The 17,672-nt window shown below is 42.4% G+C and overlaps 1 protein-coding gene across 2 annotated transcripts in view; it reads left to right on the plus strand.

The window, feature by feature from the left end:
- Positions 1–17,672, plus strand: part of CNTNAP2 (contactin associated protein 2) — a 950,652-nt gene that overhangs the window by 538,681 nt on the left and 394,299 nt on the right. For both annotated transcript variants that reach the window (XM_028751461.2, XM_077916554.1), the window contains exons 7-8: positions 1,921–2,064; positions 5,485–5,749. In XM_028751461.2, coding sequence (XP_028607294.2) covers positions 1,921–2,064; positions 5,485–5,749 — 409 coding nt within the window. The remainder of the gene's footprint in view (positions 1–1,920; positions 2,065–5,484; positions 5,750–17,672) is intronic.

A 17,672-nucleotide genomic window follows, 5' to 3' on the forward strand; every position in this document is an offset into this window, starting at 1 on the left:
CTACAGGCTGGCACCCTGGTTCCATAACCGAGCCTTTGACGTTGCCTTCCATTTCCCCCTGGTGCTATCTCCTGCTCTAGGGCACTTCGCTCCCCCTGCCCCAGAAGTCCTTGATGGTTGTGCTCCTAATGGAAAGGGAAAGGAAGGTAGCTTAGGAGTGCAATAGCAAGCATTTGTTCTAGTAAGGCTGTGTTTAGAAAAGAACTCACTCTGAAACTCACCTACAGGTGGTACCTAGGGTGATTAGGCATCACCCTAGAATTGGCCCTACTAAACATCTTCGAAGACAACAATGCCCATTTACACCACAAAGCACTCATAACCCACCTACTTTCAGCAGCCAGAAACATCATAACCAGACACTGGGGAGACCAATGGTACCAAATAGTGTGGGAAACAGCCCAATAGAAAAATTAACCAATAAACGGAAACTGACATGGGGACAAACAGAAGAAGACGCCTTCACCCCGGTATGGCTCCCCTTTATCACGTACACAGCCCAACAAGACAATGACAATAATCCACCAACAGCATATAAATCAATATGGCTAACCTGATCCAAAACACCCACCCACCTCACTCACACACGAAAACAAAGATCACCACAGCCAATCACAAACAAACAACCACACCCTAGGCCAACCCCAACCTCTCTCACCACCAAAGGAACACAAGTGAACAGCAGAGAACCTGCACAAGCAACGCTGACACCAAACCCTAAATACATTAAGCAAAATAGAAATATCGCCACCCGGCCCCACCCATCTTTCCCCCCTCCCTTCCCCCTTTTCTTCCTAACATCTCAACAAATGAAACTGATTTGTAAAAATGTTACATGGAAAAAATACGAGAGACATTACACATACTTCTGTAAAACAAGAAAATCTTTAAGGGAAAAAAAAGAATATTCAGTTCAATCTAAGCGGCATACCCCTTCTTGGGCAAAGATTATTTGGGTACCCTTTGAAACCCTGCCTGCCTACCACACCATTGTAAAGGAATAGCTTCTGGCCCCAGAAAGCCCAATAAGGCTCCAGGCCTTAAGTTTGACAATCCAGTTATATTTTTTATTTTGGAATTAGAATATAATTAGAATGTCATACATTGTATCGAGTTTGTTCATCCTTCTAAATCAGGGATGGCTAATTCCTGGCCTAGGGGTCTAATATACCACCAGGCATATTTACTGCCCCACCCAAGACCTCCAAGAGTTTTTTGCTGCAGAAGATATAGTACTGAGGTGAATGGGAAAGCTTACAAATGCACCCTCCCCAGTCATCAAGTTGATCTTTGGATGAGTAGGGAGGGGTGGGGTGTGGGTGTGGGTGTGTATGCACGCACACACACACATGCAGGAGTTTGGCTACACCCACTATTGGGTTGCTTCCCAGAACGAATGTGACCCTCAAGCAAAAAAAAAAGGGGGGGGAGGTGCCTCCACATTCTAAATAGTGTGTTGAATGTGCTCAACCTTTTAGACGTTTAGATTCTCTAGTCAACTTTACCTAGAATATTTAGATAATATCTGAGCTTGGCTCCAGTCTATTTCCAATGGAAATTATAGGAATAGGATGTGTAAAGCTTTGCACAAGAACCCTCCCTGGTGGCTCCCAGTTGTATCACTCTGCTGATCAAGAAATTGGTGGAGCTGCTGCAGTTTCTTGCTGTAGGCAAGAGAACTCCACATCGCAGCTCATGGACCATCACTAGATCAAATAATATGTTCATAGGCTTCTTGTTGATTCATCAAGTTAAGTCTGCACAAATATGGGCAGCAGATAATAATAAAATCAATTCTGCACAGGTTTGTGTCACTTAACATTACCTGTGGTTCTGTGTTTAAAACTAAACTTGTTAATAAAATGCAAGAGTTAATGGATTGTCACTCTATTTTGAAATGTTTCATGCTTCTTTTCAAAGATCACGTTTGGTGGCATGCCATTTTCTGGGAAACCAAGTTCAAACAGTAGAAAGAATTTCAAAGGTTGCATGGAGAGCATAATATATAATACCAATAATATCACAGATATGGCCAGGAGGAAGAAATTGGAGCCTTCTAATGTGGTGAGTACATCATTTTGTGATCATCTAAATTGAAACACAGCAGTTTATTTATATGTTTGTACGAATTTACAGCTCCCTTTGTATTACTGCCAGATTTCTTGAAATAACTCAGTGCAGATGTGAAGGATTATGAGCTGCTTTAAAAGCAAATTCCATTCATTCCTTTAAATACAAATTAGACCCTTGAAATGTCTTCCTATCATGCAGGGAATTTTCTAGTGGCCTGAATGAATGCTGTTAAGCCTCACAGTGGAAAAAGCCATTTCTAATAACATGTTTGTACTTTTAAGAAGCTTAGGCAAAAGGAAACAAGCAACACATAATTCGCCCGCCCCCCATTGACCAATATTTTGAGATTTTATTCCAAATTTCAGTCTGGTATCTGAGTTTAGGAACTAACATCTTTTTTGAGGGGCACTTTTAAGCTATTTACATAATGACCCTTAACCAGCATTCTTCTCATAGTTGCCTATTATGGGCACCAATTTTACATGCTACCTTTTACCAGCTGCATGGTTGCTCTCATGCCACATTGGGCAATGTCAGGGGCCGATTTTGGTCTTTCAAATTTCAGTGGCACCTTGTGCAAGCCCAAAATTTGTTCCCGACGCCTCTTGCCCGCCGTTCTGCTCAATTCACTACGTCATAGTTGTGTCGCCCCACAGCACCCCCTGGGCTTGGTGCCCAGTAGGGCAGAACCAGTCACACTGCCCTAAATCCGCCTCTGGCAATGTTTGTATCTTCCTCTAAACTCCCCTGGAGGTGGTTGACCGCTATGTCCGGAGTTGCTAGGCAACTTCTGTATAGGCATTATGGCATAATGCCATTCGCTGCAGATCCGCACTTAAAGGGTTAATAACCTAGAGCAAGTGACTCCATTCTCCATTAGGTGCTAAGACCATGGAAATGGATGTAGAATACAATTTCTCCCTGTTGCTGATGGTATTTCATTTTCTTCTTATTTAACTCCACAGCAAGACCTGTATAAGCAGTGTTAGTAATGCATGAGTGCTTCAGCAAGAAACTATTGTGAGCTGGTATAATTTGAGGGCTCACTTGATATCCAGTGCAAAGAGAGGCTATAAAAATTGCCATCTCCTTTGTTTCAAGCTGAGTTACTTCCATTGCCTTACCTCTAGGAAAACAAGATCAATTTTCTTCTAATTAAATCAGCATAGATTTTCATTTCTCCCCTCTTGCTCTCTTTGTTGCTGTTATTGCCCCATGGGATTAGTTTAGCATTAAAAAAAAGATTACGATGATATGCATTCTTTGAAGAATCTGAAAAGAAATGCTGCATTTTTTGTGGCTCCAAATATAGGATGGCCATGTAGGCCTCACCACAGCTCCACATACAATTTGCATATGCTGATAAATATATATAGATACAAATTTAGAAACAACTGCCATAAGGCTCACCATAGTCTGGAAGACTGTGACCATGCAACCTGTGCTCCCATTCAGTCTTGATGTTCAGATGGGCAACATCAAGGTTCCTCCCCACCACTCAAATTATGCTTTATCTTTAAACTGGATTTGGACAAGACAGCCCTCCAGATATAGGATGCCTTCAAATAGAGGACTGTCTCCTATGAAGGAAGACCCATGGGCACCCTGTCCAAATGCATGCTATGTCCAGAAGAGACATCACCATGTATTAAAAAGAATGGCATGACCTGCTCATGGCATTGCATCTTTGGCCACAACGTCCGCAGCATTAGCTGCAACACTAAACTCAGGGATGAATATGTGTGAACAGTTTTCCTAGAACTTCATAATGCATGCCTGTACTCCATCCATGACTATTCCTCTCCACTTTCACCACAGGCTTTTTTTTTTTTTTTTAACTGAGCAAGAGCACACTCCTTCAAAAATGTCCTGACACCTTCTTGCATAAAGAATGAAGCAGGCAGATCAGCTCTGAGGGATCTTCTTTTTAAAATAAAAAATAAAAAACCTTTCCATTATTTCATTGTTTGTAAAATGGGAATAAATTTCATTTCCTTTCCACATTTCTCTGTACCTTATCATGGGTACCTGGCTTATAACTTTGAAAAAGGCATGTGTAGATCCAATAGTGTCGACAGATTTTCTGCTCATATTAATTTTCTGTAAGAGGAAGGAGGACCATGAGGGACAGAGCAGACGAAAGAAGCAAAATTAAGGCAAGAGGCAGCTATGCTACAGAGGGCAAGGAATGGGCTGGGGATGAGAAAATAAAAGGAGATGATTCAGGGGGTTATGCTTATTAATGTTGGGTATATTTGTGGAATTTTCTGGATCATCGTAGATGTGGGCTCCTACTGACTCCTACTGCTTTCAGCCTACATTGGTCCTCGTCCATGCACATTGAGGAGGGGGGAACAGGGGTAGGCAACATTATGGCTTTGTGGGACTACCTACCTGCCAATCTTCTGACATCATAATGGTTTCAGGTCAGGGGCGTAGAAGGGGGGGCGGTGGGGGCAGTCTGTCCCAGGTGTCATCCCTGAGGGGGGTGACAAAAAGGCACATCGTGGGGGGCTTGCCCTGCCCCCCGCACAGCTCTCCCCCCCCCCCAGTGCATGGTGTGGCTGCCGCTCCGGGCTTCCATGCAGCTAACTCTGCCACTGTGTCAGGTGACTGATGGTTGATCCCATCTGCTCCTCAAAGTTGGCCCATGGGGGTGGGAATGACCAAGCAGGACTGGACTCCCCACACAACAGCTGATGCACAGAGTTCACTCCTGCATTGTGCAGCAGTTGAGCATGCCTGCCAGCTGCCCTTAGGGAACTAGCTTGCGCCCCAGAATCAAGCAAGATTGACCTCTCTGTGCACCATTTGATGCGTGGGGAGTTCAATCTTGCTTTCCAGATGCAGGATCTACGCGCACCGCTACTTGTTCCACACCTGACATCACATGTGGCATCAGGGATTGGGCCAGTGGGTGTGGTTTTGGGAGAACGTCCTTGTGGGCCAAATGGGAAGGTCCTGGTGGGCCAAATTAGCCACAGGTCAGAAGTTCCCCACCCTTATGTACAGGACTGTTGCAAAGATTGCAAATAAATACTGCATATGTAGCACTCTGAGCTCTTCAAGTTGCCAAGCACACACACACATGCAGTATATGTTATTTTACTTTGCATTCCAAGGTTGTTACTAAATTTTGAAATTAGGAGCAAGTTTAGATTTCTTGCACACAAGGAATCCTGTGGGAAGTGAGCAGAGTTTATACATTTCTCAAGGATGTTCAGTAACTTTCATACATCCCTCAGTAGATCAACATGCTCTCTTTTAAACATTGTTTTACTGGACGCAGGAGGAAATTTTAAGGTCTCTAAAAACTGGTTTTTTTTAGAAATATGTCACTTTTCTCATGTTGTTTTTGTTTTTGGTGTGTGTGTGTGTTACTGTTTTTACTTCTGTTTTTCTTTTTAATAGGGGAATTTAAGCTTCTCATGCGTGGAGCCCCATACAGTGCCCGTCTTTTTCAATGCTACCAGTTTCCTGGAAGTGCCGGGTCGTCCAAATCAGGACATGTTTTCAGTCAGCTTTCAATTTCGGACTTGGAATCCCAATGGACTTCTGCTGTTCAGCAATTTTGCCGAAGGACTGGGCACCATAGAGATTGACCTGATAGAAGGCAAAGTCAGTGTCCATATCAATGTCACTGGAGTCAAGAAAAGTCAAATAGACATATCTTCAGGTGAGCTCCATAAACTCAAGATACTGGTTTTCTTAAAGTCCAGTCATTTTGCTTTTGCAATTTGGAGCTATTTCTCCATGTGGATTTGTGCTGTAAGGAGACACTGCTTTGGTTATGGTGGACAAACTGCAATTTTGCATTTGAATTATCGTTTTTTTTTTTTTTTGTCTATAAGACACCCCCATGTATAAGACACCCCCTATTTTGGGGGACTCTGATTTAAGAAAATAGGGTGAGATGGCCCCGTGTATAAGACACCCCCTAATTTTTGACATTTTTTTAAAACGAAAAAACCCGTGTCTTATACACAGAAAAATACGGTAGCTGGTCGCAAAGGCCTCAGTGCTACCGCAGTTGGAAGGAAACTGCCAGGAGAATTCTGAAGTGGATGCATTATTTACTAAAATTGGAATTCATATGTTACCTGAATTTAGTATCCTGTATCAGAAACACTGCAGTGCAACACAGAAGAGGAGAGATAGAAATTGATTCCTCCCTGGCCCTAGAGGGGTGTGTGAGTTTGTGTGCTTTATATGTTATTCTGAAGTGAGAAGCTTCAGGGCAACAGCAATTGTTGCCATTATTAATGTATTTATAATGCAATATTGATGTACATAGCGCCTTATAGAGTAACAGAACCAAATGCTAAGCAGACAGCTGCTCCATGGAGCTTACATTGTAAATTTTGACATTGGGGAAGACCACAGTGTGAGAGAAGGAACGACAGGAGACATTTTATTTAACATTTTCTAAATACAATAAACAACAATATAATGGAGCAGAGGAAGAGTAGAGATCGCTCACCAGCTCCCCAAGGACTATGAAACTGCTTAAAAAGAAAACATAGCATTTCTTTCCTCTGTTAGTTCAGCAGAATGGGATAGCAGTTTCACCTGTAGATCACCGCAAGATCAGTTTAAGTTTGGTGCTGGGAGTATCAGATCTTTTGATATGCTTTATACCAGGCATAGGCAAACTCGGCCCACCAGATGTTTTGAGACTACAATTCCCATCATCCCTGACCACTGGTCCTGTTAGCTAGGGATGATGGGAGTTGTAGTTCCAAAACATCTGGAGTGCTGAGTTTGCCTATGCCTGCTTTATACATTTCTCATCTTGAGAAAGAGCTTGAGAGACGGAATCATGAGTTGTCTTGGCCAATGTGACCATCCATAGGGAAGCACTTTTTAGTCCCACTTCAATGGGATCACTGCTGGCTGTGAGGGTGAAGGACCTCTGTGCAGGGAAGCGGGTGACTTGGGCAGCGGGGTGCTCATTTTACTAACGGCTTGGTATTATTTATTTGTTTATTTGCCCCACCCTTTCCCCTGATGGGAGTGTTTAAAGTGAAAATGACATCTCTCCTCTCTCTCTCTCTCGTCTCATTCATCACCATCGCCCTTCCAGTTCTAGGTGTATTTTGAGTGTAGAGATAATATTGTTGTACACAGCTTATTCACTTCAAAGCCACTTGGGGGAAGGACAATACAGTGGTACCTCGGGTTACAGATGCTTCAGGTTACAGTCTCCGCTAACCCAGAAATAATACCTTGGGTTAAGAACTTTGCTTCAGGATGAGAACAGAAATCCTGCAGCGGCCGCATGACAGCAGTGGGAGGCCCCATTAGCTAAAGTGGTGCTTCAGGTTAAGAACGGACCTCCGGAATGAATTAAATTCTTAACCCGAGGTGCCACTGTAAGGAGGAATGCTTTTATATGCGGAAGAATCCCATTCTCAGATAAAGAATTTCCCACTCCTTCGCCCATCATTGTTGTTTGCAGAATGGCAAGAGGCTAAGGCTGATAACATTTTCATCAGGAAGACAGTGGTGCATGCGATTCCTTTACATTAATATTATGTCTTATATTTTCACTTACTGGAGGATTGTTTGAATGGACACATGCAAAGCAGACAGGAGTCCCGTGATTTTTAAACCTCAAATAAAGCAGAACAGTTGTGAACTAAGAAGTGGGGTCAGCACAAACTAGTGTGCTGCTCAAACACAGGGGCAGTTTTAAAGCTTTTATTTGGAATGGCAGCTACTCTACTTCCTCATGGGTCCCTTGATAGTAGCACCTTCTGACACACGAGGAGCCTGTTACCAGAAAGAAAATTGGGTGGTAACTTCTACTCAGAGTAGGCCCACTGAAATTTATGAGCACAACTAATTTAGGTCTATTAATATCCCCAGGTCCATTCTGTGTAAAACCTCACTGAATACCACCCATTGTCCCTTCCCCATGTGAGAATAGGTGCTTTCTCATATGGAAAGGAGATGCTGAACTCCACCAAAGATGTTTTAGCAATTTAATGTTTTATGCCCAAGATCTTAAACATGAAGTAATTATTTTAAAAATACATTCAGTAATTACATTTCTTCCTGTTGAAACAATACATACTTTTCTTGTGACAGGGGTACGTAAAAATTAAAATAAATTGGTAAAATAAGGGCATGAGCAAACCCTTAATTTAATCATATTTAATTCTGATTAATAACTGGAATGTTTTCTAATTGGGAGAGGCTATGCAATTTTGAATTTTTTATTAGAGTCCAAGCCCGTGCATCTTCCAGAAGACGTGCAAAATGTTTCTCATCAAACTATCCTGTCTATGGTGTCCATGGAAGATGTGAAGTAGCTGACATATTCTTAGCTTGCCAGAGCCTTTGAGAGAAGGCAGAGTTTGCCTTTGCTGCTCTGACCTGAGATGCTAGTTTCTCAGCCAATTCTCAGACCACACTCTGTTATACCAAGAATCAATGCTCAGCCCAATGCCAGTTTTCCAGCTTCTGGCTATCTCTCTGTTCTTTATATAACACATGGTAATGATTTACTGAATGTATAAATTGTTCAGGTGGTGGTAGAAACCCACTTAACAGGCACAGGAAAATGTGGTGCGACCTTTTAGAGTAACCAGATGAGATTTTGTTGTCTAGCAGGACAGGTGGCTGTGATTTCAATGGGACAAGCTGTTTGTTATTTACCGCTGTGGCAATTGTTTATATACTTGTTCTTTTTTATTATTAAAAAAAGGGGGGACACAGAGTTGTTGTTGAGTTGTTATGAGCCCCCATTCTCCTCATAAAGCGACAATTCCCAGAGTTCCAACATGGACATGGTTTGTTGTTGTTTTTTGGGGGGGTTGTACATACAACGCCCCTTTGTACATATGATTATATGGGGAATTACATGCGGTCGGTTCCTGCTATTCTTAAAACTGCCTTTGCCTAGTGTCACAGAGGTACCACGTTTGGAAGCTTCTCCAAGCTCCTTTGCAGTGTTAAAGTAAGAAAAAAGGGAGACCAAGCCTGTGGGTCCCTTCATCTGTATTTATTTGTGCGAGGTATTTTGTGACTGTTTCAATGCACTGATATTTTTTTTTTAGGATTTCCCCAGAATTATCCTAATAAAAAAATCTGCACATACAAAGAGTAGGGTGCACTTGAAAAGCTCCTCCTGTGGCTGGCCTGGGAGTTCCCTTCATCTCTGTCTCCTCCCTCATGGATGAGGATAAAGGAAGAGCACTGCGTAGACCACACTGAGCTCCTTGGAGGGAGGGAGGAATCAAAATGCAAATAACCGTCTTTCAGGAGTAGAAAATGTCTCCACCCTGTTCAGTTTTCTTATTGAAAAGGAATTCTCACAGGCCATAGTGAATATTCTGAGGGTTTGCTAAAACAGAGTATAAATCCCAAGGATGAAACATTGCGCTTTAGTCCTTAGCAGCTTACCAGATTTGTTTTTCCAACTTCTAAAACCTCCCACTATTAAATTTATTTCTTATGCTTGAAGCCTTTCAAACCTCATCTTCCCTTAGTGAAAGTCTCATTCTAGTTTATGCTGTCAATCATTAACTTATTTAAACTTGGGATGTGGCATCTTTGTCACTTTGATTTACAGTAGATAAATCTGCTTTCTGCCTACTGTGCGTTTCTTAGTGATTCCCATGCCTCAAGAGCCAGTGTGGGGTAGTGGTTAAGAGCAGTAGTCTCCTAATCTGGGGAACCGGGTTCGTGTCTCCGCTCCTCCACTTGCAGCTGCTGAGTGACCTTGGGCCAGTCACACTTCTCTGAAGTCTCTCAGCCCCACTCACCTCACAGAGTGTTTGTTGTGGGGGAGGAAGGGAAAGGAGAATGTGAGCCGCTTTGAGACTCCTTAAAGGGAGTGAAAGGCAGGATATCAAGTCCAAACTCTTCCTCCCTTCTTCTTCTTCTTCTTCTTCTTCTTCTTCTTCTTCTTCTTCTTCTTCTTCTTCTTCTCCACATTTCATTGGATGCCACTCATTTGCATTTAAGACCACAAATTTAAGATAATTGAATTGAAAGACTAAAAATTCACGGTACTGCTCAAGCTATCTAATGGAAATGGGTGGAAAACATTTTCACTTGCATTATTAAGAGGCAGCCTAGTTGGGAGGCTAAATTTATGGGGACGTGTCTGGCCTGCTCCCCTCACACACACACAAGTTGAGAATTCAGCTTCTATCTGTTGGTGACTGCTGTCACGAAATTAAAAGATGCCTGCTTCTTGGGAGAAAAGCAATGACAAACCTAGACAGCATCTTAAAAAGCAGATATATCACCTTGCCAACAAAGGTCCGTATAGTTAAAGCTATGGTTTCCCCAGTAGTAATGTATGGAAGTGAGAGCTGGACCATAAAAGTAGTGATGTATGGAAGTGAGAGCTGGACCATAAAGAAGGCTGATCACCGAAGAATTGATGATTTTGAATTATGGTGCTGGAGGAGACTCTTGAGGGTCCCATGGGCTGCAAGAAGATCAAACCTATCCATTCTGAAGGAAATCAGCCCTGAGTGGTCACTGGAAGGACAGATCGTGAAGCTGAGGCTCCAATACTTTGGCCAGCTCATGAGAAGAGAAGACTCCCTGGAAAAGACCCTGATGTTGTGCCCTGATGTTGAGGGCTTAAGGAGAAGGGGACGACAGAGGATGAGATGGTTGGACAGGGTTCTCGAAGCTACGAACATGAGTTTGACCAAACTGTGGGAGGCAGTGGAAGACAGGAGTGCCTGGCGTGCTCTGGTCCATGGGGTCACAAAGAGTCAGACACGACTAAACTAAACAACAACCTGTTGGTGAGATCCAAGAGAGATGACCCTCTTGCTGCTTCTTCCACTTTCTGGGAAATGAAATTGTCAGCAAGGCAGTTAAGGAATTTGTTGGACCTTACATCTTACATTCTTGGCAAAGCTTGAGTTCCCACACATATCTGGGTAGCTGAAGTCTCCCATGACTGTCCTTTTTGAGTGCTTGGCAATATGCTAGGAAGGTATCCTCCCTGATTTGTTTGGAGAGAAACTATGAGCCTGGGTTCAGACAACACAGCAAGCTAAACTCTCCGTATTTAATGTGTAACAGGAGCAAGAGAAGAGTCAACCAACACAATGTTCGTTCATATTAAACCATAGTTCATTTTAAACTATAGTTTTATGTGATGTGCAAATGAAGTGAACTTCTCAAGCAGTCCACATCTCCATCCCCACTTCCTTTGTAGCTTCCTTTAGTTGTGACTTTCAATGCACTGCAAATCCATAAAAAATCCTGAATTTTGTTGGGTATATGTTAAGCTCCTACAGTAATGGTGAATAGGGGTTGTTTGGGGTATAGTTGTTACCAGGACAATATTGTATCTGTGACTATATTCTTAGAAAGGTGAATTAGAACCATAGGTGTCACAAGTAACTTGCAAAAGCAATGGCTTTGTTAAAAATAAAGAAGCTGCATAGCCTGAATTAAATGGTGAAATTGGGATTATTTGTGAACCAGCTTCTATTACAGGAACAAAAGTGTAGCACATTGAAATGATAATTGTGTTGTTGATTTTTTTTATTAAAAAGCTCTTTGAAGGTTGTTTGCATTTGTGTAGACTGCTGTTAACTTTGCCCTTTAAATTCCATCAATTCCCATAATAATGGAATATTGATGGAACTGATGAACAGCTCCAAAAGAGACTTCTTAAATCAGTCCTATATTTGTAAAATTGTGGCTACATAATGCTGAAAATTTACTTCTAATGCACTTTTATTAATGGAATCATAGAACTATAGAGTTGGAAGGGACCCCAAGGTGTATCTAATACAACCCCCTGCTATGCAGCTAAAGCATCCATCCAATGGCCATCCCACCTCTGCTTAAAAACCCCTAAGAAAGGAGAGTCCACAACCTCCCGAGGGAAATTGTTCAACTGTCGAACTGCTTTTACTGTCAGGAGGTTTTTCCTTATGTTTTGTTGTAATCTCCTTTCTTGTAACCTGAAGTCATTAGATTCACTCCCCCAGAGCAGGAGAAAACAAGATATTTGAAGATGGCTATCATATCTCCTTTCAGTCTCCTCTTTTCCAGGCTAAACATACCCAGCTCCTTCAGGTGCTCCTTGTAAGGCTTAGATTCCAGACCCTTGATCATCTTGGTTTCCCTCCTCTGCACACATTCCAGCTTGTCAATATCTATCTTAAATTGTGGTGCCAGAATTGGACACAGTATTCCAAGTGTGGTCTGGCTAAGACACAATAGAGCAGTACTATTGCTTCCCTTGATCTGGGCACTAGACTTCTGTTGATGCAGCCTAGAATAGCATTGGATTTTTTTATAAAGACGTTGAACAACAATGGGCCCCATTCCAGAACCCTGGAGCACCCCACTTGTCCCCTTTTTTCAGGATGACAAGGAACTCTTAATGAGTACTCTTTGTGTTCAGTCAGTCAACCAGCTACAAATCCACTTAACAGTTACCTCATTCAACGCACATTTTACCAGCTTCCTCACAAGAATATCATGGGGAACTTTGTCAAAAGCCTTACTGAAATCACGATACACTATGTCCACAGCATCCCCCTGATCCACCAAGCATGTAACTCCATCAAAGAGAGAAGTCAGATTCATCTAGCACTACTTATTTTTGAGAAACCCATTCTGGGTCTTAGTAATCAGAGCATCCTTTTCTGAATTATCTGTTTAAGGACCTTCCCTGGTATCGAAGTCAAGCTCACTGGTTTGTAGTTACCTGGGTCTTCCTTTTCTTCCCTTTTAAAGATGGGGACAACATTTGTCCACCTCCAGTCTGCAGGGGCCTCACCTGTTCCCCAAGAATTCGCAAAGATTATAGACAGAGGCTCTGAGATTACATCCACAAGTTCCTTTAGTACCCTTGGATGCAGCTCATCTGGCCCTGGAGATTCGAATTCATTTAAAGCAGCTAGGTGTTTCCTTACCACCTCTTTTCCTATCTTGGGCTGCAGCTCCCTCCTTACATCATTTATTCTCTTATCACCAGGCTGGGCATCACCAAGGCAAAGTAGGTGTTGAGCAGTTCCACCTTCTCCCTGTCACCCAATAGCACTTCTCTGTCTTCTTCACACTGTGGTCTGCGTTCAACCTGGGGATTTGCGTTCAACTTGTTCATGTTTGGTGTGAAATGGTGTGCATTAAAACATGGCTTCTCCAGATCAGGCTATTTGTTCATCTTTCCCAGGGTTGCAGTATCTCTCCAGAATCTTAGGCACAGATCTCTGTTGCCAGATCCTATTTTGAAAACTGGGGATTTAAGCAGGGACCTTTTGCATGCATACAATGTTCTTTGCCATTAAGCTGTGGTTCTTCCCTATGCTTTCATGCCCCTCCTATAGAAGACAATTGTCATATATTTGATATGACTCTCATTTTTGCCTACTCCAACTTTACGAGCACTGCTGCAGAAAGCCACATGAGCTTCCTCTGCCCATCCTCTGGGTCTCATCCTGCCTTAGGGAGAATGCTCATCTCCCTGCAGTGGAAGAGTGAGCTACCCCCCTCTAGCAATCCTAGGAAGTGTGTAGAGAGGAAGCACTGGTCATCTTTGGGGAGCATCTGAAGCATCCCATGGTTAGTTACCCCACAGTGAACCATTTGGAGTTTGCGGGCTGAAAATAGAATCCATTGCTGTATGAATGCAATGCAGCTGTTGTGTAGGTGGAACAATTTGGGCATGGCTATTTCCCCCCCTCCTCCTGTCACTCTGTGTAGCTACTCAGAATTACAGTGTGGCCTTTGGCAGCTTGGCATTTTCGAATGACATTAATAGAGTTAAAAGTAAACTTTTATCCTGATTCCTCCTTGAAAGAGCATCACCTTTCTGCTGCATTGTGTTTGCTTTCTGTGCAGTTCACAGAACGAGGAGCCAAAATAGGCCTGCGGAGAAAACAAAGACTCTAGCCTGTTATGTTGGTCTTCAAAAAGATAGTGATTCTTTCTCCTTCTACTTCCAGACCTCCTTGCACATCTCACCATTTCATTTTGAGATGCTGCTGAAACAGCAGCGTAGATTAACTGAGGTGAAACAGAGAGCCGGAGCTTCTCTGGGTTTCAAAAGCAGATCTGCACAATTGATACTGAGGAAGTTTGCTCACTAACTCTATGTATTTGGTAAGCAGCTAAATTGGCCTCTATAAAAATGCACTTTCTTTTAATATCAGAAAGTTGTTGATAAACAAGAACTGCAGTAGGTACGGATCTGGCATATTCTGCTGTGAGAATATTTACTTGCCCAAGCCAAAAGAAAGCCAGCCGAAGTTTCTGTGCTGGTTTTAGATGTGCAACTTCTGCAGCCCCCATTCTTTTAAATGTTGCAGAAGGTGTGCCCTGCCCCCCACTCAGAATACTGAAAATGCTCATCAAATTCTTACTGTGATGTGTTATGACTTACAACAGTCCCAAGCTTGTTTTTTTTACATTAACCTCTTAATACTACCTTAACCTCTGATTTGCTGCCCATAATGTAGTCAATTTATGCATTAAAACAGACTTCTAGTTTGAGCCTTTAATCTGTTCTACATCAAGAGCCAATCCATGGCCCCCTTAAATGCACAGAATTTATAAACTTTCCTCCATAAAAGGAAATTTCTGTTAACTTTCCTTTTCTAATTTAAACAGTATATGCAAGCTAGACTGAAGATCACCTCATTATGAGGTTAGTCCTGAATTTTACTGTGCCAGCATAAATGGACACAGAGCCTGTCAGTGTATGAATATATAAAGGTATTTTTGAATGACATGAAGAGACGCTTTGGGGGAAGAAGCTTCAAAGCTGGTTCCAGCCAACTATAAGCCCTAGGAGCAAAGTGGCAAAGAAGTGGGAGAGGATTTCTGAAATGATATAAGGTAGATTAGAGAATACAGGTGATGGCTTGAATTTCAGAATATTTCCCTATGATGAAAACTCTGCAAGTAGAAAATAAGCCTAGTAGACAAGGCTAGAAACATTTCTCCTGAGATGACAATTACATGCTTGCAGGGAGGTGCCCCCCACCATGGACATCCCAAAATGGTGTCCCCACCTGCTGCCTGAAATGATATAGGCTGTTTTGCGACCCCCCCACCCCCAGATTCTTTGCCACAGCTCCTCTTCACAAAAGCCAGTTATTTAGGCTCTAAGAGAGAGAGAAGCCAAGGACAAACCCTTTGCTCTGATTTCCCTACATTCATTTTCTTGAATGCTGGAGTTCATCATTCTATGGGCATTATTTTCTCCCAAATCCATTGCATTTGCAACCAAATGGCATTTACAGCAGAGTGCCCAAACGATAAGTTCTCCTCTGACAGTTTTCCATATTTGATTCCAAGTCGGTCAGTGAGCTTGTTCTGTCATTTGTGTTATCAAAGGAAGCTTCCTGAGGAAGCTAGGCTCTGAAGAAGGAAGAAGCTGAGGCCTGTGCTCCAGTTATCCTGGGGTGCTTGCTCTTTCTTTCTCTCCCTCCCTGCTTTAGAAAGAAATTAAAAGCCAGTCTAGCCAGTCACATTTTGGCCATGAGGCAGTCTTGGCTAACTCTGAAGTTGAAGGAGAAGGTCTGCTTCTGACCCATTCAGGAAACTTTCAAAAGATCTAGCTATCAAGAGCTCTTTCCTTAACAAAAGTTGCACTGCCAAGTTTGCAGCCTTTGTCCAAATTCCAGTGTTACAGCCGTATCCTCGTTCTTCTTGCTTCCACTGCACCACCTAGACATGGTGTTCCAGTGATCCTAAGGGTGTGGGATCCCCCAGAGAATCCTCTCTGGCTTCAAAGATCTCACCAGCTAATAATTCATTCAAGTATACATGCTAGAAGCCTGCAGTTCTCTCCCACCCCAACTTTTTTTTAGAAGAAGGCAGGGATTCCCCCCTCCACCCCTTTTCTTCCTAATGTCTCAACAAATGAAGATGATTTGTAAAAATGTTACATGGAAAAAATACGAGAGACATTACACATACTTCTGTAAATCAAGAAAATCTTTAATAAAAAATGGGGGGAGATGAAGGCAGGGATTCTCGGGATGCCAAATATGGCACCCCCCAAAATACTCTCTTCTGTGCTTGTGGTAAATGGCAGTATGCAGACCACCTGGCCCAAGCCCAGCAGTTGTTATGTGAGCATCTCAGGATTATGGGAATTTTCTCAAGCATGCCTGCCCTCGTTCAAATTAAGCCAATGGTTTTTAAAATGTAATCACCCACTTCTGTTTGTGGTTTTTGAATGCTAAATCCCGATTTTACAGACCTTTTAAAAACAGCTGCGTGGAAACATTCAATAAGCACATCAACTTTTACTGGAAGAAGATTCCAACAAGCTTGAAAGGCTCTTTAATAGTTTTGGAAATCTGTTTTAAATGATAAACAGAACTGCATTTAGTGAAGTTCAGTGGTAATGTTGCTTTTTATGTTAATCACCCTTTAGTTAGCTATAGCTGTGTGCCATACTTTGTATGCACAGCAGCAAATAGCATTTTGTTTGTGTTGCTGTGTAAAGTGATGTTTTCCATGCAGTTATGTTAATTCCGAGCCTTGTTATGCAGAATTGTTACTTATTAAAATTAATCTGCTTTTTCGGGGGAAGGGGAGTAATCATTCATTTGCTACAAGATGAGCACTTGCAAAATCAGCATCAGAAACTGGTGTAATATAATGACATTATTTTATTTTATCTTTACTGCCCTGTTTTCAAATGTAGCTATATTTGTGATTTCATGTCACCTCTGCAAATATCCCACCTTGCTGTCAATTTAAGAAGCTTGCTTCCTAAATGCAATTGAAGGGCAAATGCTAGGAGATTTTATTTCAGGTGGGAAGAAGGTAGGTCAGGATCTGAATAAAAGGGCTCTTGAAAGGAAGATCAGAGGAAGATGACTAGGAGCCATTTGTGTGGGGGATAACTGTAGCCTCAGTTCAGTGCTGCTGCTGCTGCTGCTGCTGCTGCTGCAGGGGTCGCCAATGCTGCAGAACCTGTGTGCACATGCGCCTGCAAAACCCTTCCCTGGTGCGCGCAGGGTCCCCTCAGGTCCCCTCCCTGAAATCAGGCATCAGAGTATTCTGTTGTAGACAGTAGACTAGGCTGTGGGGTGTGCTCGATTGCAGTGTGTGTGTGTGTGCCAGAACAGTTTCTTCAGTTTGCAAATGTGCTTAGAAATTCAAAAAACATTGGTGACCCTCTACAGAAGAAATTTCACAAGGATCTCAGGCGGCTTGTAAAAATCAAAGTAGATTCAGATAAGCCTCTCTTGATTTTATTATTCCAAGTCTTCTTAGCATTGTTTGTTCTTTCAAATACTGTATTTGATGCTAGTAACCCTTGCAACCGCTCTGTAAAGGTGAAGACAAACCTACCTATCGTAAGGCATGTTGGAACTGCTTTTGGTTTGTGTGCATTTGTTTTGGGGTCAAAGTAACATGTTTAAGTCACTTCTACAACATAGAGACACTATGGTGATCTTCACCCTAAAATAGGTCAATATTGTCCTGATACCCAAGGGGTGGAGAAGCTTTTCTACTTCTGTAGTCATTGATGACACTCTGACCCACTCTGCCAGTTCTTCCGTATTCCCTTTAGAAGTAGAAAAATACATGATTATAAAATATATTTATTCTAGCCAAAATTCAAACAAAGGTAAGGACACACA

This window comes from Podarcis muralis, chromosome 12, assembly GCF_964188315.1.
Source record: "Podarcis muralis chromosome 12, rPodMur119.hap1.1, whole genome shotgun sequence".
NCBI classification, from domain to species: Eukaryota; Metazoa; Chordata; class Lepidosauria; order Squamata; family Lacertidae; genus Podarcis; species Podarcis muralis.